We start from the raw sequence: 25,626 nt of genomic DNA on the forward strand, positions 1-25,626 counted from the left end.
GAATTTTATCAAATTGGTGTAATAATTTTTGAACCATACCAAATTGGTCTCATGTTCTTTTATACGATCTGATTAATACCATATAAGTGTGTAAGAAAATAAGAAAATAAAAAAAAATAAAAAAAGAGAGAGGGAGAGGGAGAGAAACTGAGGGAGAACGATAGAAATTAAGGGAGAAGGATAGATTGAGGGAGAACGATAGGTGGAGAGAGAGAATGAGAGAAATTGAAATAAAGAACATAAATACAGAAACCAAAAAACATTTTTCTTTATTTTCAAATTACATAGTTGTTGAGCCACAGATAAAGATGACTATGAGTGAAAGAGTGTGAGGGAGAGAGATAGAGATAGATAGATAGATAGATAGATAGATATAGAGAGAGAGAATAAAAACATTTTTTTCTTTTGCAATCACCCAACATTAAAGGGCAATTTCAGTATAAACTTTTTATTATGTCCAATATGGATTAAGAGTCCCATGTTGGCAATAGCCACATAACCCTTTGATGACATGGCGAGGGTTTTTATAACTTGAAATGTAGAACTGTTTGTTAGGATTTTGTTGGTTTATGGACCAACTTGTAACCAAATATTAAATGCACAGCCGGCTCCGACTATAATTTTCCCCAATTTAAAACTAATCTAAAAGCAATGTTATTTCTTATCTAGATAGTGGGTCAATGATTCAACTTTTCAAAAAAAAAACGCTTGATGTCATAATTGAATAATAAATATTTAAGTTTATTTTTAATCATATTGTTACTTTTTTTTAATTTTTAATTTTTATTTTAATTATGATATATCTTAAATTCAAGTAATTAATATGAAGAAAATTTTCTCATGTGCAATACATGTGCTTAATTACTAGTTAAATAAAGTGTAGGAGTTCCAACTCCCAATCCTAAGTGGTGTATCCTTATTTACACTCCCATTATTACTAAATTTACATATCATATACTATATTTTAATCCTACACTCGTACTTGTTTAAAGCCTCTCGTTTATAGGGAATTTGTCAATTAGCTTAATTTTGTATTTAATTCTTCAGTAGTTTCATTAGTTAAAACTATGTCATCTACAAACAAATGCACTATGGAGTTTTTTCTTGAACATGTTTAATCAATTCATCTATGGTCAATGCAAATAGATAAGGGCTAAGTGTTGAACCTTGGCAAATGCTCATTGTAAATAATGTTTAAGGGATAAACCGTCAATTGACCCTAGAACTGCCAAGGCCAAAATTGAGTTTAATTTGAAAAATACAATTAACCGAACTAGTCGTTTCAATTTCACTTAACCTATTAAAAAATGTTATTATCCACAGACCCAGCCCAGCTTAGACCCGGACATGTTTTAGACCCAAAACCCAAGTTGGACTGTACCCGGGCTTGGGCATAAGTTTATAAGCCTTATCACCCCTACTAACCACTATGGGTCTGTATAGTTCATAGTCAGAATTGAACTCAGAATGGTTTAATCGGAATGGACCATTCTGATTTCGATTATAGGCTCCTATTCATGCGAACCAAACGAGCCCCAGGAGAAAACAGGTTTGCCTGTTGGGGTATTTACTAAAGAAAAGGGATAATTTAGACATTTGAAGTTCATCATATGAAATCTTCATCTTGAGGTTAAGTCACATGATGGCCTGAAAGGAGCAAGTCAGGTGGATTTCAGACTTCTCTCACTTAATCGGTTGACACGTAGCACTGGTATTGTACCTTCGCATTAAATAAAGCGCCAGTTTAAGGTTTTCCCTCTCACATCTCTCCCGCTTCTTTAATTGCTTGTTTTGTGTTATTTAATTATTTAAATTACTGTTAATTTGTTAATGTTCGATGCGAGTACGAAGGAAGAACACGGCGAAAGATTTTTTAAATCACGAAACTCGAGACAGAAAAAAAAGAGAGGATACGGGGAAACATAAAAGGGCGCAAAGAGTTGGAAGCTCAACAGCTCTCGCACTATAAATACCGAACTAAGCTGTGAAAAGCAAAATCACTTATCTTTCTACGATTCCATTCTCCGATCCTTTCTCTCTGACCTGAAATGGGGAGAGGTAGGGTTGAGCTGAAGAGGATCGAGAACAAGATCAATCGGCAGGTCACCTTTGCAAAACGAAGAAATGGTCTTTTGAAGAAAGCTTACGAGCTTTCCGTTCTTTGTGATGCTGAGGTTGCTCTGATAATCTTCTCCAATAGAGGAAAGTTGTACGAGTTCTGCAGCAGTTCGAGGTAAAACGAGGAAAAAGAAAAGATGAAATATATATTTTTTTATGTTAGGTTCCTTCCTGCCCTTCGTTTTTTAGCGATTCCATACACGTTTAATTCTGCTTTTAGATCTAGAACGCTTGATTAGATTTTTCTTTTTTAATTTCTACTATTCCCGTGTTGTTGAGGTTATGGAAAAGAAAATTGCTTTTTTCCCTTGGCTTCTTAGCTTTCCGTTTCTATGGCTGTCTCAGCGTTTTTAGTAGGTTTCGTCGTTGTGCGGTCGTATTGCCCAGATCTGCAACTTGAAGTAGAGAAGAAAAGCAGATCGGTGACTTGCTAACTATATTTTCGTTTCTAAACCTTTTAATGCTTGGAGCGCTAGATTTGTGTCGATCCTGTTGCACTCTTTATATGGTTTCATGTTTCAATGTTTCCTTTTCATGTAGGTTCACAAAAGAACATATAGAAACCATAATTTTCTTATGTTATTAAAATCAGTTTGTACGTTGATGAAGCGAAAAGGGTCGGGTTTCCCAGTTAAAAACGTCTGAAATGTTATGATCTTTACCGTTTTGTTTTGTTGACGTATCAGACAGCATAGTAGATGAAGCTTATCGAGTTAAAGAGTCTACACTAGAACTTGGAAGTGTTTTATATATATATATATATATTTTGATTCACAAGTGTTTAAATATTTTAAAAAAGATGGTTCTTTTCGTTTTTTATTTGCATCGCTTTTATATATTTTGCTTGAACTAAAGCGACTGCTCTTGAAATTTCGTAAAAGCAAAAGGGTTTTAAAGATGAAATTTATCCGATCTGAACTCCTGCCATTTCTGTCAGGTCCTACTTCATTCCTAGGTTATCTTTACTTCCGTGTGGTTTAGTATTCCACCGAAGTAAAAAATCACCGGTCAATTAACCCTCCCGCTGGAACATCTTCCGCCTGCAATTCTCGTTCCATGGTTCTCTAGTCCATCTCTCTCTCTCTCTCTCTCTCTCTCTCTCTCTCTCTCTCCCCTTTAGATCTCCAACATCACGTCCTACTGGGGTTGAAGCCTATTTCACTCTCTTGCTCGCATTTTTTTTTAATAAAACAAGTTCATTTAACAAGTAAAACTTCGACTGATGAGAGCCAATCGCTAGGCTCCATTCAGTTGGGTCTATATATCGTTGATACATACAAAAGCAGAACTGCTACAAGCTACAGAATGAATACCTTTGATTATGAAATTTGAGCTGAGATACGACTTCAAGTTCCAACGCGTTCCTATTATTACTAATTTTATGCAGGTGAGTCATAACTATGATATGACTTCAAGTTCAAAATTTGAGCTGAGATACTCAATTGTTTTCTTTTTCGTAGTTGTATTACATATTTTCAGATTAGTATGGGTACTTCTCGTTCTTTCTCATCAACATGGTTCTGAATCCAAGATTATGATCAAATTCTAGTTGGTGTTTATGTAACTCTTCATCTTATGCGGGTTCCAACTTCATAAAATTCCGTAAAATTTTTAAAGCCTTCGGATTTTCTTGAATTTGAGGGGCAGTATGATTACTTGTATTGATGAAGTTTCTTTTCTCATATTTGCTGCTATTGTTATTTTATGTACCTGGGAAGAAAAAGCAATAGCAAATCTAGTGAAAACAATTTTTCCTCCATTTATCAGTGGTTAAATCTCTAAAAGAATTTATTAGGAAATTGATGAAGATTTTCTTTACATCAGTATGCGGGTGAGTGTAACTGCGATATATATTGTGAATTCGATAATCATTCTGATCAGTAAAAACTAGTCTTAATCTTCTAGTTTAATCATTAGTTTGTTTTAAATCTTTTTGCTAAAATTGTCTATAATCTTCAAGTTTATCTATGATGCATTCTTTAATGAAGAGATTTTTGAGATATCATCTATAACAAGCTGATCAATGCCTTTGGCCCAGCTCTAAATTCAAACAATCAAGCAGTTTTCATTGATACCAATTGTTCCCTGAAGCCTGTTTCAAAATTTTCTATATTGGTGCAAGAAATAGGTTCACTTCAACATCCCCAAATAATGGTTCAACAATTCTGGACTTTATTTTTGGCTTCTCTCTTGTTTCTTGTAAATAATAGCTACAGCATGTAACTATGTATATATTGATAGTTTGGATTTCCTTATTTAGGATGATAGGAAATATGGTCCACGTAATTGATAAATGAGGTTTGTTAAAGCCAAATATTTTTGCAAAATAAAATAGGAAGCACTTTGCTACAATTTTGCGATAGTTCTATGATTTTGTTTCATTCTACTTGCTTAGCTCATAGATCATTTCATAGAAAATGGTCAATCTATAAAATTCAAGAGAACCAAGGTGGAAGAAAAGGGATGATGGCTGAAATTTATTAGGGACTCCACAAAGAAATAGAAAGTGATCAATCTTTTATATATTTATTTATTTTCAACTCAAGTACATGCTCTACCTGTATTGTCACCCAAGAAATAAGTGTCTTGGTAGTATGAAACTGCCTTAGCTTGATGACTAAGTAATATCCCAATGAAGCAGCCGACTAGAAACAAAATGTATTATAGACTATATTGAATTTACAACTCGAAATGAATACATAGTTTTTTAGGTTCTATTCAACCTTTTTTATTAAAAAAAAATGTTAAATAAATCATAGTATGACAATGAAACAAAAAAGGTGGAGTTTTAGATTCCGAAGAGACAAGGACTAAAGTTCTAAAATTATGAGGGGAGTTAATTATTAAATAAATACGATGTTATTTAATGTACTATTTACTTAAAAGGCACAAATTGTCAAGAAATAATAATACTACCCAATTGGATTCACAAATGTGTCCTTGAGAAATCTACACGCTGATGCTGATTTTTGTTCAATGTAATTACTTATGTAGTTATGAGTATGTTTCTACCAATAAATTAATAACTTATTATTATTATTGTTGTTATTGAAAACATATACGCTTATGATTATTACTTGTATTGCAAATGTTGTATATAAATTATTAGAGATAGATAGGGTCTTCAAGGTAACAAATTGACTTTACTATCCTCTAGAGTTCAATGGTATGCCGAACCTCGGGGTAACACACATAAGTAAATTTGGCCATGCATTATTTAGAAAATGCTGCTTTCTAGAAACATGGTGAGATGAGCTAAGGGACCAGGTCGAACCAGGTCTTTGATGCGCTACCGTTCTTGTTTTCTCATTGAATGGAACTTGGTACGTAGACCACAAAACATGAAAACTGCGCAGGTCTTCCCTTAAAAACACTATTCAATTTTCGTCCAAGTTTGAGAAGAGTTCTTTTACTTTTAATCTGTTTCTAGGGGCTTTGTTACCAGTATCTTGTAACTTCAGTTTTTATTTTTTTCTTGATAGATAATGATAATAAAAATTTTATTAAAAAAAGAACTAAGTATTCATCATACAATTCCCTACAAAGAGGCGCGAGGTGCAGCCTCCAAACTACATCATAAAGCTTACAATTGAGCCCAAAAGAGCTGATTCCTATGTACTTCTTGTTTAGCCAGAAGGTCTGCCAGTCCATTTGCTGATCTTCTTTCCCATTGAACTGCGACTGAAATATTTGAAGTCAGCCACCTAAATCTTCTCAAAGCCCCCTTGTACGGCCAGATTGCCGTCTCTGGTTCTTTTAGCCATCCAATAACCAATTTTGAATCACCTTCAATCATTAAATGGTCCATTGCCAATTCTCTTGCATATTCTTCTCCTTGTAATACAGCTTGGTGTTGTGCATTTATAGAGTCTCCCCACCCTATAGGACCAGAAAATAGAGCTACAATTTGACCCTCATCATTTCTAAAGACTCCCCCTATTCCAGATGGCCCCGGGTTGCTCAAACTACTGCCATCAAAATTTAGTATAATGACGCCTACATCAGGAGGCTTCTAATCCTCCACTGGCTTGCTTCTAACAAACCACACTCATTAATAAACTCATTGAATTTCCTCATGCTGATTGTGATCGCTTGATTGGGGTTATTGGTCTCATTTGTAAACGTAATCACGTTAAAATCCCCACCTAAACACCACGGACCCTCCCACAAACCCCTTATACCATAGAGTTCTTCCCACATTTCGCCTCTCTCTCCATATCTATTCGGGCCATAGACATTCGTCATCACCCAGGTAAACTCTTCTCCCACACCCTTAAATTTCAAAGAAATCATAAACCGACCTATTAGCTCTTCCATTGGCTCCATTACCTCTTTCCTCCACAAAGTCACTAAACCTCCTAAAGCCCCACAGGATGGTAGAAAAGACCACTCTACTCCTCTAGAACACCACACACTTCTTACCCATTTCCTATCCCAAACTACCACTTTTGTTTCTTGAAGCAAGACTATATCTGGGTTTCCTTTCTAATCAAATCCTTTATTACCCTTCTTTTCCTAGCACTACCCAACCCTCTGACATTCCAGCTCGGTATCTTCATTGGATTACTTAAATTTCCACCCTAGACACCACTATCCCTTACGTGGTTCCTTTCCTTCTTTCCTCCCTTGTACTGAATTCTAAGTCTCTGCCACATCTGATTTTAATCTTTCTACCTCCGAAAGCTTCCTCTTTCTTGGACGATCTTTTTCCTTCTTTCCCTTCTTTTTGGAATATGCTATGACACTCACTACTTCTTTCAATTTCAGGACCATCTCTTCAGCCACTTGATTCATCGGTTGCTTCCCCATTCCCTCACCCTCATTCCTTTCCTTCCCTTTTCTCTAGCTAGCCTCCTTTAGATTCAAGTCTTCCTAGGGAAGGAAGACTAGGTACTTGATCTCCTCCACCCCATCGGGTCGGGATGGGGAATGAAATCTCCACCCTGCCTCGACCCCAGTTATATGATATTTTATACATATACATATACATATATATATATATATATATATATATATATATCAAGATAATATTTATATTTTAATTTTTTATTTATTTTAAGTAAGTTTGTTTTTCAAAAAATACTGTTAATTAAAAAATTTTAGGGATAATGGTCCCCATGGGAAACCTGTCTATGTCAGGTATCGGGGATGGAGGACAACTTTTATCCCAATGAGGATCAGGGGTCAGTGATGGGGATTTATTTCAAAATTGAGGTTGGGGATGGGGAATATGATCCCTGCCCCATTACCGTTCCTGATACTTCCTACTATCCTTGATTGTAGTGACAAACAATTGGAACTAGCAGATTATGGTACAAGGTGGCACATAAAGAATCCTGATCCAAGATTTTTCATTGGAAGCAAGGAGAAGTCCTTTCTGGTTTTATTTTCCTTAGGTAGATGGAGACAAAAAGATAAATGGAATGGAGATTAATGAATGTTGCTATATAGTATTAGATAGGTATTTCAATCTCTAGGTGATGCATGGACCTCTCTTGACGATTCTTCTTCATGAGACACCAGACATACAAGTTGGTTTTTGGGGCTTTAAGAGTTTATTAAATCCTATTAATGGGTGGGGATGTAGTATAGTAATCTAATTAAATTGTGTTCGTGTAAGTCAAAGCTTTCACACTCCATAATTAACTTTATTGGCATGTTCCTAGTTGGAGGATTCTAGTTAATGTGGTTGATTTATTGGACCTTAAGAAATAAAGGAACTTAAAAAAAATAGTGGAAATTCTCAAATGACCTTCAGAAATTATGAATAGTCTTCTCACAATATAAAATTTAAAAACAAAGCAGTCGTTGTTTGGACCAAAATAATGAATATATTGAAGCAAGTTATCTATACTAAATATTCTTACAACTACAACAAAGAGTAGTAGTCCAAATATTTTAATTTTCAATATTGCTTGATGGGTAAAGTACTCATTATTTAAAACTACACTGGAGTATATATATACAATGTTGATATTTGCCATGTCAAGATAACCATCTCTCTCTCTCTCCACATGCAAATGCATGTTCCATTCAACAATTAGAACTTAATGCTAATTGATATATTGAACTACATCTTCACAAAACCTCTTTCATTTAAGAGAGCACCTCAATGTAGACTATAAGTTTGTTTTAGATAAGGAAATCAAAATAAAAATTAAAGCAAGTTTAATTAAATAATTAGAAAATCTATATCTATATCTGCACTACTATTGAAAGTGTGAATGAGTGTAGAATTTTTATTTGACTAAAATACCTTAAGTTTTTAATTTGGTCTCTTTCTAATTGTAAGAACAGAAATTTAATTTGACCAACCACTTTTCTCCTTATTCAAATCCCTCTCATTAAATCATACATTTAAGGTATTAATTCTCATTAACATTCATTAAATCCTATTCTTGACTAGAATATCCCTATTTTTTAATTTGGCTCGTCTCTAATTGTGAGAACCTAAAATGTAATTTAATCTATTGTATTTCTCCTCCCTGTCTTTAAGTCTTATATTTAGGGTATTAACTTTCTTTCTTTCATTGAAACCTTATTAATTTATCATATTATATTAAAAAAAAATAAGTTTGACAAAGAATAATTGTTTTGTTGATGATATAAGTAAACTGCAAATTTAAAACCAACCCAAAAATAGAGTTGATTTCCTGTTTAGTGGTGAGTCAACAATCTAACATTTAATTTGTGTCAAAATGTGTCAACCCTTGATGTCATAGTTAAATAATAATAAAAATTTAAAAATAGGCAAACATACAAATGATGGGATAGTTATATAAAACATTTAGGCACATTTATAATATCTTATATTTATCATATTAAACAAAAATAAGTGTGATTATGGATATGAAAATATAAAAATCATTTGACAGCATTTTATTTCCCTTCATTGTCATTATAAGAAAAAATTATCACATAAACACTTACTAGTAATTTAAAACAACTTAATAGAATAGGACGGAAATGATAAATTGTTAAGTGGAGGAAAGTAATAGAAAAGGCTAATTGGAGATATGGAAATCAAAGGAGTATAATCAACACTAGAAAAGGTTATGGGTTGCTTGGAACCACCTGTTTGCATATTATCATATACTCCCTTTACAAATCGAGTATAAAAAAAGTCCGGGGAAGATAATGATGTGAATGGTGCTGACAGAGTGATTGTTGTGAGGCAGGGAGTGATTGATGGGCAAGTTTTAGATGTTGTCACATGGATGAACTTGATGGCACAAGCCCAGATCTGAAATGAAATCAATGCTTTGGCTGCTAAGGTTCTCCTCGATTGGGCAAGGTCTCCTCACATTATACCGTCTTCGTTGGTGATGGAGGTGAGAGAATCCCTCTTTGTAATTAGAGTTGCCATCAAGGGGTCTGTTCTCTATTTTTTACCAGGTTTGAAAACGAAAGAGGTCTTAGACGACAATCCAACAGGGTGTTGCCACTTAGACGAAGAATAGGGCACCAGTGTCTGAAGTGCCTTGGAGTGGGGCCGAAGACTCAGCTGCAGTGATATACGGTGACTTTTTAGGTTACCTAAAAAAAAGACCAAAAGAATATATAACATTTCTCACTACTTCTACCACTATCCTTTTCAATAATGCCCCTAGCTCTGCTACTTATTTTCAAACCTATTGTTTTTTAAGTCATTTGCTAATAAATCTAATTTTGCGTCTAAACATTCTTTAACTTCATTAATTATTTAGCAGGAAAAAAAAACATGCAGCATGAATCTCTTCCTAAATATGTTTAGTATATTCATCCATAACTAAATAAACAAGAGACAGTGTTGATCCTTGGTGCAGTCCCATTGTTACTGACCTTATTTAAGTCCACATGCCAATTCTTCTCATGGCAAGGTTGCCTACATGCCCTTAATTAATTCCACATACTCTAATTGTCTCTGCTAAACTTTTCTGTCAGTCACCTGAATGAAAAAATTGCCTACGTGGTTGAACACACGTTGTACAAAGAGATCCAATTCTTCTCATGGCAAGGTTCATGATATCCAAGTATATAAAATAAGGATACCGCACTTCATTTTCTAAAATTCCAAACACAACATGAGTGGGAATCCCATTTGAAATGCTTATATTCCATGATACCTAGGTATGGTACCAACATGAAAACAAACACAAGAAATGTGGACACAATTACCCATTTACTCTGTTGTTGAAAATCGATACAAGTATTGATATATCTTTTAATATTCTTATCTACCCCTAGAAAATGAACGAGCCTGCAACCTCTCAACAGAACACTATCCACTCATCGTTGAACCTCTGAACAGAACACTACTTCGCGTGCAACCTCTCCAATCAGACACCTACGCAGACACTACTTCCCCCTCTTCCATAAAACCCAGCTCCATCAATACTCTAGATTTGTGAATAAATTTTTACCTTTCCTAATTAACAATGATTATGAACCATATAAAAAACAAATCTTTAAATAGGATAGGTTAAATTTCTGTGTATCAGATATGAGGTATGTAACTAAACTCTTTTTCTGTTTTGTTTGGATGAATAATGTGACGGTCAAAAATTTTGAATGGGGTGAAAACTTATAGTTGTGGATCCCAAGGAATTTGATTGAAGTAGTATACAATCATATCTTGATGTTATGATAGGGAAGTTCTGGTAACATTATCACGTTCTGTTTAGTTTTCATTGTTTTATCATGTATCAAAAGGTTTCTTATGAATTAAAGAATAATTGTCAAATCTCAGTTGTCCAATAAAAGGACGACTGATATGGTGTTCTTTTTTCTGTTCTTTCAGTGTCTCTGCAACCAAAAAAAGACTCATATTCACATAGGCAATGGCATGCTTTGTGTATTCCCTCATTCCTCTCCTAGTGGGTACTGCACATGGCTTGCTTTGTGATGGTGAATGTATGGTTTTTTAACTTTTTTTTATTTTTTGATATTTGCCAACTGAATATCAAGTAAAAGGAAACAATTCCAAACAGAATGGGTCGATTGCCCTTCTAGTTCTATAACCCATTGTAATGAGAAATAAACTCAACTAGCAAGCCCCTGCTTTGTCAGAACACCCATAAATATCTCTGATTCTGTTCCATTGAAATTGAAAAATCTTATTCTAAAAGTTGGATTTGGATGTTAATTATTGTTCGGAACCAATCCAATCAACATAAAAAATCGTTCAAAACCAATTAATTTATGAATTTCGATTCTGAGATGCAAAGTTTTTCTACTGGCTTGTTTCTCTTCCCCTTTTAATCTTTGTTTATTTTTCCAGCATGATCAAGACTCTCGAAAGATATCAAAAATGCAACTATGGAGCACCAGAGACAACTATATCCACAAGGGAGTCAGAGGTATTTAGCTATTTTATTCCCAACTTTTTCTCTTCTTTTTTTTTTTTTATTCTGGGGAATGACCCTTCATCTCTATAGCAAATGCTTCAAACCTGCCAAATTTCAATCTTTGGTTGATTTTCACTAAGGTCGGTCTCCAAACTCATTGCACAAATTAAGTATTGAAGTTCCTTTTTTATACTTGTCCTCCAAACTATTTTATATCTCACTAAAGGAGTTTCATTACTTATTAAAGGCTACAAAATGGTTCCTTTATTACTTTGTGAAGGTTACAAACTGAGTTTTATTACTCAGTAACGGAGTTTTGTATCTCATAGTACAAAATCATAGCACAAATTAAGTATAGAAGTTCCTTTGGGAATATTTGTCCTTCAAACTATTTTATATCTCAGTAAAGGAGTTTTATTACTTAGTAAAGGCTACAAACTGGTTATACTAGTTACCACATTGAGATTTGAGACTAACATTTTCAATTGAATGTTAAGAACAATTTGAGGTTAATAGACGACTACTGTATTCAAGGAAGATATATGATTTGTACGTTGTGTAGGATAAGTTGACAGCAATGAAATAAACCGAGCAGAAATAATCAGAGTTTTGAATATTCTAGCTGTTTTCTTTTTTCAGATACGTAAACCGTGCAGAATATTCTAGCTGTTTTGACCTTCGCCATTCATTATATGTAATTAATTATAACTTAATTGGAATTAAAAAATGTGGAGTATATTGATATTCATTACTTTAACAGGAGGACTGGAGGAGGAGGAAAACAAAAGGAAGCAATAAGAGGAACTAGAGAGGAAAAACATTATGACATGACTTCCTCATAGTTTATAGAAATTTTACCCCAAACGTTGTTTCTTTTATTGTTCTTCCTTTTTTAATCTTTTGTTATATTTTTTGTTCATTAAAATGAAAACGAAAAATACAAGTACAAAATATAGCAATACCCCAAAAAGGACATCCAAGAGCAAAGCCCAAACAAACTAAATCTAGCCCCCACTTGGCACTAGGGATGGTAATTTCTAACCTATCCGGTGGGTACCTGCTTCTACCCTCTCCGATGGGGCAGGTTTTTTTACTTAAATAACGGGTTTTGGGGAGGGTACGGGTTTGATTCTACAACCCGTATGGGTATGGATAAGATACGATATTAGGCTATATCCAACCCTCTCCGACCTGCATATTATTGGAAAGCAGATAAACTTTATGTATTAGATGTTGAATTTAATAATATTTGAAATTTTATGTGAAGGATAATTTCTAGCTTATGTGTTTTTTACATGTCTTAATCAAATAATTATAAATCTTGATGTTTATTTTTGTTACTTTAACTATTTATTGCTTATATATGACAAGAAATAATAAGAAATTAGATATGGACTTTAAACCCAATCCACCCGTACCCTTGAATGCGGGGAGGGTTTTGCACTTTCATGTGCGGGGAGGGTTTGGATTCTCAAAATCCAATCCGCTATGGGTTGTGGGGCAGATATGGGTTGGGAGGTTTAGAGAGGTAGGTATGGTCTAGAGTTTAGAAAACCCTCCTTGAACCCGCCCTGTTGTCATCCCTATTTGGCATACTACCCACACACATGCCAACATAAAAAAAAAAAAAAAAAAAAAAAGACTACAAAACCATTTCAAACATATTTAAACCAATGTTTAGAGAACTAGACCAGGCATAAAACCGAAGAAGGGAGAGCTTCATGGACTAGAGGTTCAACTAGGGTCAAACCAGAGGTCGAACTCTGATGATGTGGCATACATATATGTACTATGGGATATATAATTACTATATATATAGTATTATATTATATTTTACAATTTTTAATATACTTAAATATAATGGATGGACGGCAAGTTCCTTAATTTTTAAAACAAATAACTTGGGTTTAAGTTTCTTTATATACATTTTCCTTAAAATATGTGGTATTTAAATAATTTATGAAAATAAGAGGTCATGAGTTCAAGTCTTATTACATACGTTCTAAAATTTCAATTATTTATAGACCCGTGTGATTTCATGAAACTAAAATTGTTTCAACGTTTATTTTTATTTTATTTTTTGTTAAACCAGTTCGTCAGCCAGTTTTCATCAGGTTTTAGCAAATGTGGTTATTGGGGTGTGACCGGATTGGTCTGATTCCCAGGTCACGGTTCAATGGGTTTGACTAGTTGGTTGGGTCTGATTTCCTAAACACTAGCTTAAACTATGACCTTCCTTTCCTTGCCACCTCTACCACTTCCTCAAACTACTACACTTTTGCTTTGAGACTTCACTTCCATGTAATCATAGAAGTCCGATAACAACTTCACTTTTCACTAGCCTAAAATCAATTCAAACCATTAAAGACCAATCCAAATCATCACTTCACATAAAATCTTCATCCAGTGATCCATTTGGCCCTTCTTAGATAGTGCAAGTTTTTAGGTCCATAAGCTCCCTAGCCCTCACCCACTCCCACATACTATCCTTGTTCCTCGAGAACATTAACAAAAAGAATTTTCCCAATTTCATCCCAAACTTCATGTGATAATCAATAAGTTACCTTCGATGCACCCTTCCCCATTAAGGAAGAAATACCCAATCCCATTGCTTTCTACGAATCTTGATGAGGGGAAACAAGCAAGATATTTGCAATACTTAAAGTGAATGGTAATAGAAACAAGAATAGAATGCTAACACAACCAAAACAAATTGAATTAACTGAACATATTGTAGAACTCTTTAAATTGTTCTACGGTGTCTAGCTTGTGTCTTACATGGATATACAATAATTATGGGGATTGGAAGGAGTCAAATGAATTAGATTCCTCAAAACCCAAGTTCCTGATACTCAAAAACCCTAGTTGGGGTTGAGCTACAATTCAAATAAAAGATAAAGAACAAAAAATTTTCTTACAAAAAAAGCTCCCTTTTCTTTTCTAAGACTTAAGTACTTGTTGGAGAAATCAACTAAAATATCTACATATAAGCCCATAGTATATCCCCCTTTTCAAACAACTCCATAAAAAATAAAATGAAGTTTCAAAAATCCGAAAAGACAATTTTATTACAAAAGCACCCAAAGTACCCAATGATTTAAAAGGCATGCCTAGCTGCACAAGCGATGTGCATTTTAGGGTAGGTGCCTCACCCAAGTCCTAAGCGCAACACATTCAGAAGGCACACGCCAAGTGTGCCTAGGCGTACGCCTTTTGAAAATTGTACGCCTTGGCCTAGGCATAGCGGAAGCTACAGAAGCTCTGAGAATCCACTATTTGCTAATGTTGTTTATTCATTCATCTTAATAAAATATCTTCTTTTTATAATTGAAAGAAACTTATCAATCAGTAATGATAAATAGTACAATGTCCCCAAGGAGAGGCACAAGATGCAACCTCTCCAAGCTAGTTAAGTACAACATTCCAATATACTATAACAAGTTTCAATGTAGCACAGAAAAGATCCTCCCTGGAACCCTAGTTGGGGTTATGCTACAAGTTTCAATGTAGCAGGAGAGGCATTACCTGTTTACCCATTTTACCTCAACTCTCATATTACTAGTTATCCACTTTACTTTTTTGATGAGATCTTTATAGCCGCAAATGATAGCATCTAGGTTTAGAAGCCACCTTGTTACTACCTTAGAGTCCCCTTCAACTAGGAGATGTTCCACCCCAAGCTGGTTAGCAATCTGAATTCCTTATACTATAGCTAGTATTTCTTCCCTTGTAGAGTCCCCCACTCTCACCGGTCCTGAGAATAAGGAAATGATGTTACTATCCTTATTCCTCAGGACATCCCCTATACCTAAAGGCCCAAGGTTACCTTGGCTGCTACCATCAAAATTTAACTTGATGACACCTTCTGGAGGCGGATCCCATTCTAACAAACTTCTATTCTTCTTTGTAGAAGTAGCAACTATTACTAACAAATTCCTCCACAGGTCATCAAAAGAGAAATTAGTAAATATATCCAAGGTTTTTAGCCAATGTATTGCTCTTGTTAGAATACAATCCTTCACTTTATCTAAGTTTCTTTCCTTCTTTAAGAAGACTCTTGCATTCCTTTCCTCCTAGAGAGTCCATAAAGTGGCTTCCCTGATACATTTCCACATGACCTTGCCTCTTCTGTTGTGCCTTACAAAAAAAGATGAGTTAAATAACAAACTCAAATCAAATGGCAGAGACCACCTACCTCCAAATAAACTAAGGCTCCAACTCCATAAGGTTGTAGCAAAGGAACATGAAATCAGCAAATGGAGATAGTCCTCATTTTGGGCCTTACACAAGGAACACCAGTTCGGGGAGAGGCAAAGAAAGGGTCTCTTTTTCTACAAGTTTTCTAAAGTATTGATTTTCCCATAGTAGACTTCTCAACAAAATACAACAATTTTTTGAGGAATAGGTGGCTCTCAAACATCTTTGAAGGGGAATTCTTGGGAATTGGGGTTGGAACTGAGGGATTTTAGAAAAGAAGAACAAGTAAAGATACCTTTTGGAAGAGGAGTCCAAACTCTTTGATCAGAAGATGTGGGTCCAAACAAACTGACTCAAGTAAGTGAAGTAGTTCAATGACACAAATCGATTCACCATCCCTTAATCCCCTACGAAATCCAAAATCCCAGTTTAAAGACATGGGAATAAGCGGGTTCAAGAGAATTTGCAATTGGCTCATTTTTGTAAAGGGAGAGAGAGTAAGGCAAGGAAAATCGATCTTTGAGGGGTTGAACATCCTCCCAAAATGGAATAGAATCATTAGAACAAGCATCATACCTAATAAACTTGAGGAAGCGAGGGAGATTACCATGTATAGCCTTCCAAGGTGTTGTAAGGGTAGCTCAACGAGATATCTTGGCATCCCAACCATTTACTAAGCAGCCATGAATGCTTGACACCACTTCATGCCATAATCTCTCTCTCTCTCTCTCTCTCTCTGTGCCATCTCCATAACCACTTCCCTTGGAGGGCTTCATTCTTCAGCATTATGTTCCCTGTCCCTAGGCCCCCTTCTTCCTTATGTTTATTAACTATCTCCCACCTAACCAGGTGATCCTTTTTCACCTCTTCTCGGAGAATCCTAAAAATTGAAAGGAAGTAGGTTGGAAGGTTGGCAATAAAATCATTATTTTTTTTTGTGAGAATTAAGAATTTAAGACCCTAACATGGACTTGTTTGGGCTTCCCCAACAGGCATGGCAGAAAGGCGACTCGTAGAATCAAGAATGTAATATGTTTTACATCACATTAACTACAATGATGCAGTTGAGGACAAAAGAGATTGCGGGCTTTACATGCTTGAAAATGTTTTATATGTTTGATTTTATTTTTAAATTTTCATTTGGATATGCTTTACATGTTTCGTTTATGTAATTTTAGATAATATGTTTTTAAAACCATTATTTTTAAAATTTAAACTTATATTTCTTATTAATATTATGTTTAATAATTTTTATAGTTTTGCATTTTTGAATTTTCGGAAATTTTTTGATTTTTTTTAATTTTAGTTTTTCTTTTGTATTTCTGCATCTTGCTTCAAAAAGGCATGTGCCTTGCCTTGTGTCTCGGGCGCAAATTGCCCTTGTGCCTTGCACTTTTAAAACACTGAAAGTACCAAGTCCTGATAGAGGTGCACCCAACTGCCACGGACCAGAATCTAAACTATAAAATGATGAAAATTTCTTGTACCCTACAAAGCTACTCAAAACAACTATTTGGGATTCCACCACAAAAAAAAAAAAAAAAACATACAAAATCATAATATATTTACATTTATCTCTTTTTTTTTTTCTTTTTTTCCCTTTTTTATTATCTTTTTCTCTTTTTTGGCTCATCATTCTCAGTTGTTGGTTTTGCATCCACTTGACCAAGAACCTAAAATAAGTCACATTTCGAACTTTGGTGATTTGAACATCTTCTACTAGTTGCTCAATTTCATAAAAATTGTTTACCATTTGTGCTTTTCCTGGATTAATTTCGGTTGTTGGTTCTAGATCTTCATGATAATCTAAGAAGTCCCTTATATAGAAGATGGGTGAAATAGAAAACCCAATAGATAGTTCAATTTGACGTGCATCGTTCCCACATTGTACCAAGACCTGATATGAGCTAATCTATTCAAGCTGCAAATAAATCACGACTAGATCACCCCCACGGAACTTTTTATCCAACAATATTAATTAGCATCTTTATACCTTTGGTTTATTTCTTTTTTTAAATTAAGTTAAACATTGTCTCAAATCTCTTGAATGGATTAAGTTAAAGTCCCAATATCATCACTAATTTGTAACCTTGTTATAGAAACTAAGTCTATAACACCTTTAAATGACCAAGCATACACAACCTCAAAAGGAATCTTCCTTGTAGATCTGTTAGCTGAATCATTAAAGGCAAAGTCAGCTTGTCGTAAAATAAGATATCTTTTTGCTTCAAGTAATCCCCAATTAATTCTTCAAACAAGTTGGCTTAGCTTTGATTAACCTTTTTCAATTTACTCACCGGTTTGTGGATGAAATGTACTCCTATACTATAAGGCAATAGTCAAAACACTTTCTTTTTTGTACCAAAGCTCGAGTTCAGACATTCATTAAACTTAAAAAGCATTTTACATCCACAGGAGAGTCTAGACCATATATACTTCCTGATCACTCTTACAAGCCATGTAAGCCAACTTATGGGCTAATTCACTTTTTCATCTACTTACAAAACATATTTTATGTAGAGAAAAAAAGATTCTAAAAGATGCAAGATGTAATCCATATATATGTAGTTTTTTCCAGCCATGTTCCTTCCCCGGTTATAGATTTCAGCCTTTTTTTTTTTTTTTGATAATTTTGTAGAATTCAATCTTTGTACCATAGTAACAGCATCAGACTGTATAATGATGATTTCTTTAAAACCCAACCCTCGAGCATCCTCTACAGCAGCTGTCGTAACTATCAATTCAGCATCAGAATTTCCACGAGCATGACATTATTTTCCCATTGCAACTTGCACTTTCTCATTTGCTGACATGAACAGAAAATTATAAGCCGCTTGACTAGAATCTGGGTGAAAAAACCCATCCACAAAAATCTGAATAGAGAACTTGTTCTATCGATCTCATCAGGCTCCTGTACCTCATGCCCTTGTGTAGGATGGAGAAATGCAAAACTGTGTGATGATGACAGAGGTCAATTCCATTCAAAATCAGTTATTCTTTCAAATATACAATGTATATTTGTTCTTCTGTTTTCGAACAACTTTTTATTTCTCCAAAAATGGGTAAACAATCTTGTATCACGATTTGAAAGTTTAGAAGGATTATGATGTTAATACTGAACATGATATATATAAGATGTATTTGTTCATGTGTATCTTTTGCTTATACTGAACATAATCTACTGCACTTTTTTTTCCGTGCATTTTTGTCATGCACTTCATTCAGTTTGTAAAGATGTTTCATTCCACGTGTGGTCTCAGTATTTACACACTTGTTATCGGAACTTGTGCGACCTAATTGAATGGTGCGTAGAGAAGTAGTGCTTATCTGAGTAGTCAGCAGTATAATTTAGTTCAGTATTTATCAATGAAGATTTTTTCTTGGTTGTAGGAGCTGAGTTGTCAACAGGAATATCTGAAACTTAAAGCACGAGTTGAGGCCCTACAGCGGTCACAGAGGTAATATTTACACCTTGCGGTTGTAAAGTCAGTTGAGTTGATACATCCGACTTTTAACTCATGCTGAAAGCCATTAGTGTTATTTACTCCCTAAGGTTATGTTTGGTTTGAGGGAAAAAGGTAGAGAAAGAAAAAAAAAAAAAGATAAAAAATCTTTTACAAATTAAGTTTCACTACCTATCCCTATTTTTTCCTTAAAATTAAACACAACCTTAATGAAGCACTATATTATTAGGAAAAAAAAAAAAAAAACAGACGTGGATTGATTAATTTCATCGTAGGAATCTCTTGGGAGAAGACCTGGGCCCACTAAGTGGCAAGGAGCTTGAGTCACTGGAGAGGCAGCTGGATATGTCGTTGAAGCAGATCAGATCAACACGGGTATTGTATTGTTTTGCCTATTGAGCAACTTAAGTTAATATTGGAATCCTGACGTTTGATTTTCTATGGGTGATATTTGCCTTGGACTACATGTGATCAAGGATCAAAGTATCGATATCGGGTATTGTATTTGATAAATCGGATATGGATACGGATATTGATATATTTTAGAAACACAAGGGTACGAATGAAAGATATAGAAATACTTAGATATGCTAGTGAAATGCATATAAATCACATAAATACATTAATAATACTAAACCAAAAGTTGAATCATCTATGAATAAGATATAAAGACATAAGATATGTATACTTCAATAAGTTATATGAAGAGAAATATTACAATAAACAATACTGGGACTCTAGAGCATTCAAACATAGTACAATAATTTTCATTTTTTCTATTTTATAATTATAACTTTTAATTTTTATTAATTTTTTGGAATACTTATTAAATTAGTATTTTATTTAAATAACAACTATTTTTAAATAGTAAATATGTTTTCATTTTTAACATATAATGTTTTTATTTTACACATAACTGTAAAATAAAACAAATAAATCATTTAAGGTTGATAAAATAAATTATATTTAATTTTCAGTTTTTATTAAACCATTTGGGAAAATTAAATCTTAAATTATTCATTTCAGTTTTTATAATTATAATTTTCTGTTTTCCATTAATTTTGTTGGGAAATTTTATTTATTTAGTATTTTTATATAATAACTATTTTTTCAAATAATAAATATGTTTTCATTTTTAACATATAAATTATGTGTAAAATAAAATATATAAATCATCTAAGGTAGATGAAATATAATATTTTTATAACTTTTAGTTTTTATTAACTTTTATGAAAAAATTAAACCTTAGATTATTTATTTCAATTTTCATAATACTATTTTTTAACTTGTATTAAAGATGAAAAATAATCCAAAAGTACTCAATGTACAATTTTGTCAAACTAGACATGGATATGCCTCTGTATTAATGTGTATCGGACCGTATCCACTGATACAGTGCGATACGGGCCGATACGAAAGTATATCGTACCGATACACAACTCATGGGATATGTTTCTAGTCGTAGCGTATCTTATATCCATGATCATGGAAACGGATATGATACGCCCCATATCAGGAGTATCGTATCGATACCATAATCCTTGCATGTGATCTACCACCTCATGATTTTAAAATCTAAATCCAAAATTTCTGAACCCTAATCCTTAAAATTTTAAATTATAAACCCATCAGAACTCTAAATTCTAAATCTTTAAATCATAAACCACTAAAGCCTAACCCTCAAACCTAAATAAGATGCATGCACTCCAACGTGCTAGAAACAAAGTATTTTGGGATTCCCTGTAAAATCAATCTAATTCCTAATCTGAGTAATACGGATAGGCTCAGGGAATGTATAGTCCCAGACCAATTTCTCTCAATTTATGAGGTACTGTTAATTAGGAGGCAAATTATCGGCATTGTTACAAAAAGATATTTTATGCAATAGTGTTTTTATACTGCAGAAAGAAAGTTTGTAAAGCATCCCCTCGTAGGGAGAATTCAGGAATTAGACAACATGATGCCCGAAGCCTCTTCTTGTTTCTCTAGTTCGTCAAAAGCATTTTGTTGTTTTTGCTATCCAATTATAACTAAATAAATAAAGAGCAAAAAAAAGCTAACAACCCCATTATATTATGCGATTTATATGCGCGTGATTTATACATGTATAAAACTCTTACGTAAGCTTTTTTTTTTTCATTTTTCTCAGACCCAATACATGCTTGATCAGCTTGCAGATCTTCAAAGAAGGGTAAGACAGTAAAGGAGAATCCTGTTTTGGAATCTCAGTATTTACCTTTGTTATTCATTTACGTGTTCAACTCGTGTTTGCAGGAGCAAATGCTTAGCGAAGCTAACAGGGCATTGAAACGGCGGGTAATGTTAATTTGCTTTCTTACCATATATCCATTTATGGGGAGGCTTCTCTGCCTCAAGTGTGTGTCAGTCAAAAAGTAGAGTTCAAGGGAACCAAGCCTTGAATTCACATACTCTCAATAGTATTTCTGCGCTTCGAATTCTCCTAAGATCAGGTCTCGCCATCAGACCAAATGTGGAAGCCCATCAAGCCGAAACTTTTTGCCAAGGCTGCATTTGGCATTCCTTATTAAGGATTAATCCAGTTAAAAATTCATTATTCACAGGGATTTTTAATTACAAAAAGAAAAATAGACAAATCCTTAAAATACAGCCCAAGTCAGGTATTATTTGGCTTGGACTCGATTTGAGAATAGTATAAATATAAATATATAGTGTAAATGCATACAAAATAATATAAAATATCAGGTTTTTACAAGTTACATATTTGTTTTTGTACTGTTCCCAAACTGAGCAATGTACATATTTATATTTGTATTCTTTCCAAACTGAGTATACTTGATTGCAAGTTGCTTTAAAAATAACCGATTCTTTGAAAAAAAAAACATAATTGGGGCTTTTGTATGAGGCTAATCTAATATAACCCAATCCTTGCTAACTCGAATGGAGTTAGGATTATATGCCCCAAGGTAAGGTGGGGCTTATCAGCTTGAGGCCCTTGAGGATCGAAAAAGGGTTGAGGTATTGGTCCTGGATTGACATCGATCTAGCCCAAATTATACCTTATTTTAGGAGTGCAACCTGGGCGGGTCCAACCAGAGCCTGGACCTATCCAGCCCACAGTTATATACAGTTTGGACTTGTGACCAAGATTTTAGACTTTATTTTATGAGATGGGCTCGGGTTTAATCCCCGGATAGCCCAATCCGGCTATATATTTAGTATATACACACATATGTCAAATTTTAGAATATATTCATTGAGCAAGCTGAATCAAATTTTCAAGCAAACTAGGACTAAATTGAAAAGATCAAACTTGACCCCAAGTTCAATCCAGATTAAGGCCTTAAGCCCAATTCTTAAGATTTGGCCACTCAACTTGCACCCCTACTTATTTCTATGGCTTGAAGGGGATTGCTGATCATCAAATCCTCTCAAGATATTTAAGCGGATGTGATTGATTGGTTTGGATTGGAACCATAAACATACTGCATAAATTGATGATAAGTGGATAGACCGATTTTCCACCTGCATCAAAACGACTAAATTGACATCTCTAAATTATCGTTAAAATAGCTTTCGTGTCCACGAAGTCTTCTGGCGTTTCATATTTTAAGGTTTCTGTTGATATTGTGGATTCTGTTACAGAATCATGTATATAATTAATTAATTTTGTTTCATACCTGCAGTTTGAAGAAGGAAGCCAGGCAAATGCACATCAGTGGGACCCCAATGTGCATGGTTATGGACGACATCCAGCCCAAACACAAGGCGAAGGTTTCTTTCATCCTGTAGAGTGTGAGCCCACGCTACAAATTGGGTACGGTCTGTTTGTCATTTAGAACAAGCATTATTACATTTGTTCCTCAATTCCACCAACATTTAGAACAAGGTTTATTATTTCCCTTGATGCCTTTTTTTTTTCGAAAGTGTTGATTGCGAGATTTGATTCTACCTCAATATTCAAACAAACCAATTAATATACAAATGAACCAGCCCTTAATTGATTAAACCATTCCTTGTCTTGTGTCTTATTGTCCTTACAGGTAACGGATTGTTACAGTTTGGATAAAAGACTTAAAATATACCCTGAATTTATTAAATGGATTTGACACGGTTGCGTTAGATGAATTTAACAAATAGACACCTTTGCCCTTCATTGAAATAGTGTCATCTTGTACCTTAAAACCCTCCCTTTGTAGAAAATATAAATGTCCCCGGAGAACTAATTAGATGATACATCCAACTACTGCAATGGTAAGTTTTATCTGAGACCAGAAATCTCTGTGAAAACAGTATCCACTAAAGCTGAAATTCCAAGGAGCCCACAGTATAAATGTGTTTCATGTGGACCTCTGGCCCCGAAGATGCCATAGTGGTATTGGTGGGAACAGGTGACGTGAGGTCATCTGGGTTTACATTGCTTTTATGACGCAGAGATCAAATCAATACTTCTGTTTTGGGAGCTGAGTAATGACTGAGCCGCACATTAGGCTTTTAGATAACTCTTGCGGCCACAAATTAAGGTTTGGGTTTCAAATTTCAAGACATGCAAGAAAACCTCTTTCAGGTAAATACAAGAACAAATAAGACATGGAATTAGCATAAACTACTGAACTACCTTGACTTCTGGTTTTCAAAGGTCTGTGCAATTGAATATTTAAAAAAATAAAATAAAAAGTCTTTAGAATCCATTACAATATATACATGAACCTTGTCATCATAGGTGGGAAGAAAACAAGCAACGGTCTAAGAAGGGTAAATTAGGGTTTCTAAAAAATTTAATGTGTCACGTGAGATCATATGAAAACATTTCTTAATGAGGTATGGTTATGTCCATTTATATCACCCAACTAGGTATCTTTAAATCCATTTACAAAACCCAGATATGTTTAAGTCAATTTTTGAAATATCAGAGTACATTTAAATCTTTTACCCTTACAGTTTTTGCTGTGATAAATGGTGGCTCCAGTGATGCCTCCCGTCTCCACGTTTTAGAAAAGATATACCTGATGCCAAATAAGGATTTATTTTGAAGTGGAACCTTTTTATAGAATCAGAAGTTTTATAAGGATTGTACTCCAACTTATGGAATAAAAAAAAGCATATTAAACATGTTGCTTGGTTGTGTAGTGACTTTCTTCATTTTTTTTATTCAGAGTGAAAATGTGTTCTTGAATTTTTTTATTTCAAAAATATGATTTTTTTAGGTGGGCTCACATCACCCTATAGAAATGAAAACATGATTTTGTTTTCGAAAGGCATTTTTTGTTGGTTTCAGATCGAATAAGGTTTTTCTTAATCAAACTAAAGACATGTCTAACTTCTTTTGGCAAAACATGCACATGTTTTTTTATTGATGTAGCATTTTCTAAAAACAAAAATTAATAATAGTCTTAATTAAGAACCTCAGGCTTTTGGCTCCTGCTAGCAGTAAATTACTAGTGGCTCAGTTTGAAAGGATTATAAATACGGATATGAATAGTGTAAAATCTTGTATTTCGTATTATTTTATATATATTTGTATTTATACTCCTAAACTGAAACAGTAAAACACAGTCTTGTGCTGTTAAGATTCCTTTCAAGTAGCTAAGCTGTTGAGCTACGATTTTAATCCTCTTAGCTGCACAGTTTTATAGCAAGCTCACCATCATTCATTCACCTGAGTATCTAAACCTTTAGCCAACAGCGCCAGGTAATATGCCATCGATTTACGATCAGATAAAGCCATTATAGACCTTCCCAATATCTGATCATCATATTGGAAATGTGTGATCTCTAAACCATTTCCTTGATAATAGTCGCAGCTTAAATTAATTAAGCCCGAGCTTTGATAACTTGCAGGTACCAGCCTGATCAAATAACGGTTGCAGCACCAGGGCCAAGTGTTAGTTATATGCCTGGGTGGCTGGCATGATCAAAAGAGTAGCGTCAACTTTGTGGTATGTATCCCCTTGATAAGCAGTACATTTTATGTTCTTTGGACACAACAGAACGCGGACAAATTGCATAAGTGCTTCACTTATTGTGTTCTTTAATGAAGAAATCCACGTAGTTCATTCATATAAAGAACTCTTTATCAAGGGAGAACTTTAAAAGTTATCTCTGTATTGTGTGTGTATGTTTACAATCTCCTTTGCAAAGGCTACTCTTATTTTCATCTTAGCTTTCTGGGTCTTAGCGAAATCAATCAATGTCTGTATGTCTTGATTTGTTGCAAAAGATCGGCGGCTCCTCAATGTAAATGAGAAGCGTTTGAGTTCAGCAAATATCTTAAGTTTGTGGAGAATTGTTTTATGTCAAATTAGGATGATTTTTTTATTTTTATTCTGAGATGAGATCTTCTACGTTTTAAACCTCTATCAACTCATTTAACACCGCACATTTTACCATGAAACCAGGACCTGCCATGTATAAGATGTATGGTATAAGATTATATTGGTATAGGGTTGGAATGTTTTTTATTGGCAAGGGATCCAGATTCTTATTTTGGATTACCTTTTGTGATCTATTTGTTTATATAAGATATAATTACCCGCTATTTT

At 34.2% G+C, this 25,626-nt stretch overlaps 1 protein-coding gene across 1 annotated transcript; it reads left to right on the plus strand.

Moving 5' to 3' along the window:
* The first annotated feature begins 1,700 nt into the window (after window positions 1–1,700).
* On the plus strand, window positions 1,701–25,246 carry SEP3 (K-box region and MADS-box transcription factor family protein). Its single transcript, XM_088976120.1, has 8 exons — window positions 1,701–2,233; window positions 11,378–11,456; window positions 19,032–19,099; window positions 19,381–19,480; window positions 21,255–21,296; window positions 21,380–21,421; window positions 22,771–22,901; window positions 24,926–25,246. Exons 1-8 carry the CDS (start codon window positions 2,049–2,051, stop codon window positions 24,996–24,998), a joined length of 720 nt encoding a protein of 239 aa, XP_088832246.1. The 5' UTR covers window positions 1,701–2,048; the 3' UTR covers window positions 24,999–25,246.
* Window positions 25,247–25,626: the final 380 nt, after the last annotated feature.

Source organism: Nelumbo lutea, chromosome 3, assembly GCF_056320005.1.
Source record: "Nelumbo lutea isolate HS-2025 chromosome 3, American lotus-T2T, whole genome shotgun sequence".
Classification (NCBI taxonomy): domain Eukaryota; kingdom Viridiplantae; phylum Streptophyta; class Magnoliopsida; order Proteales; family Nelumbonaceae; genus Nelumbo; species Nelumbo lutea.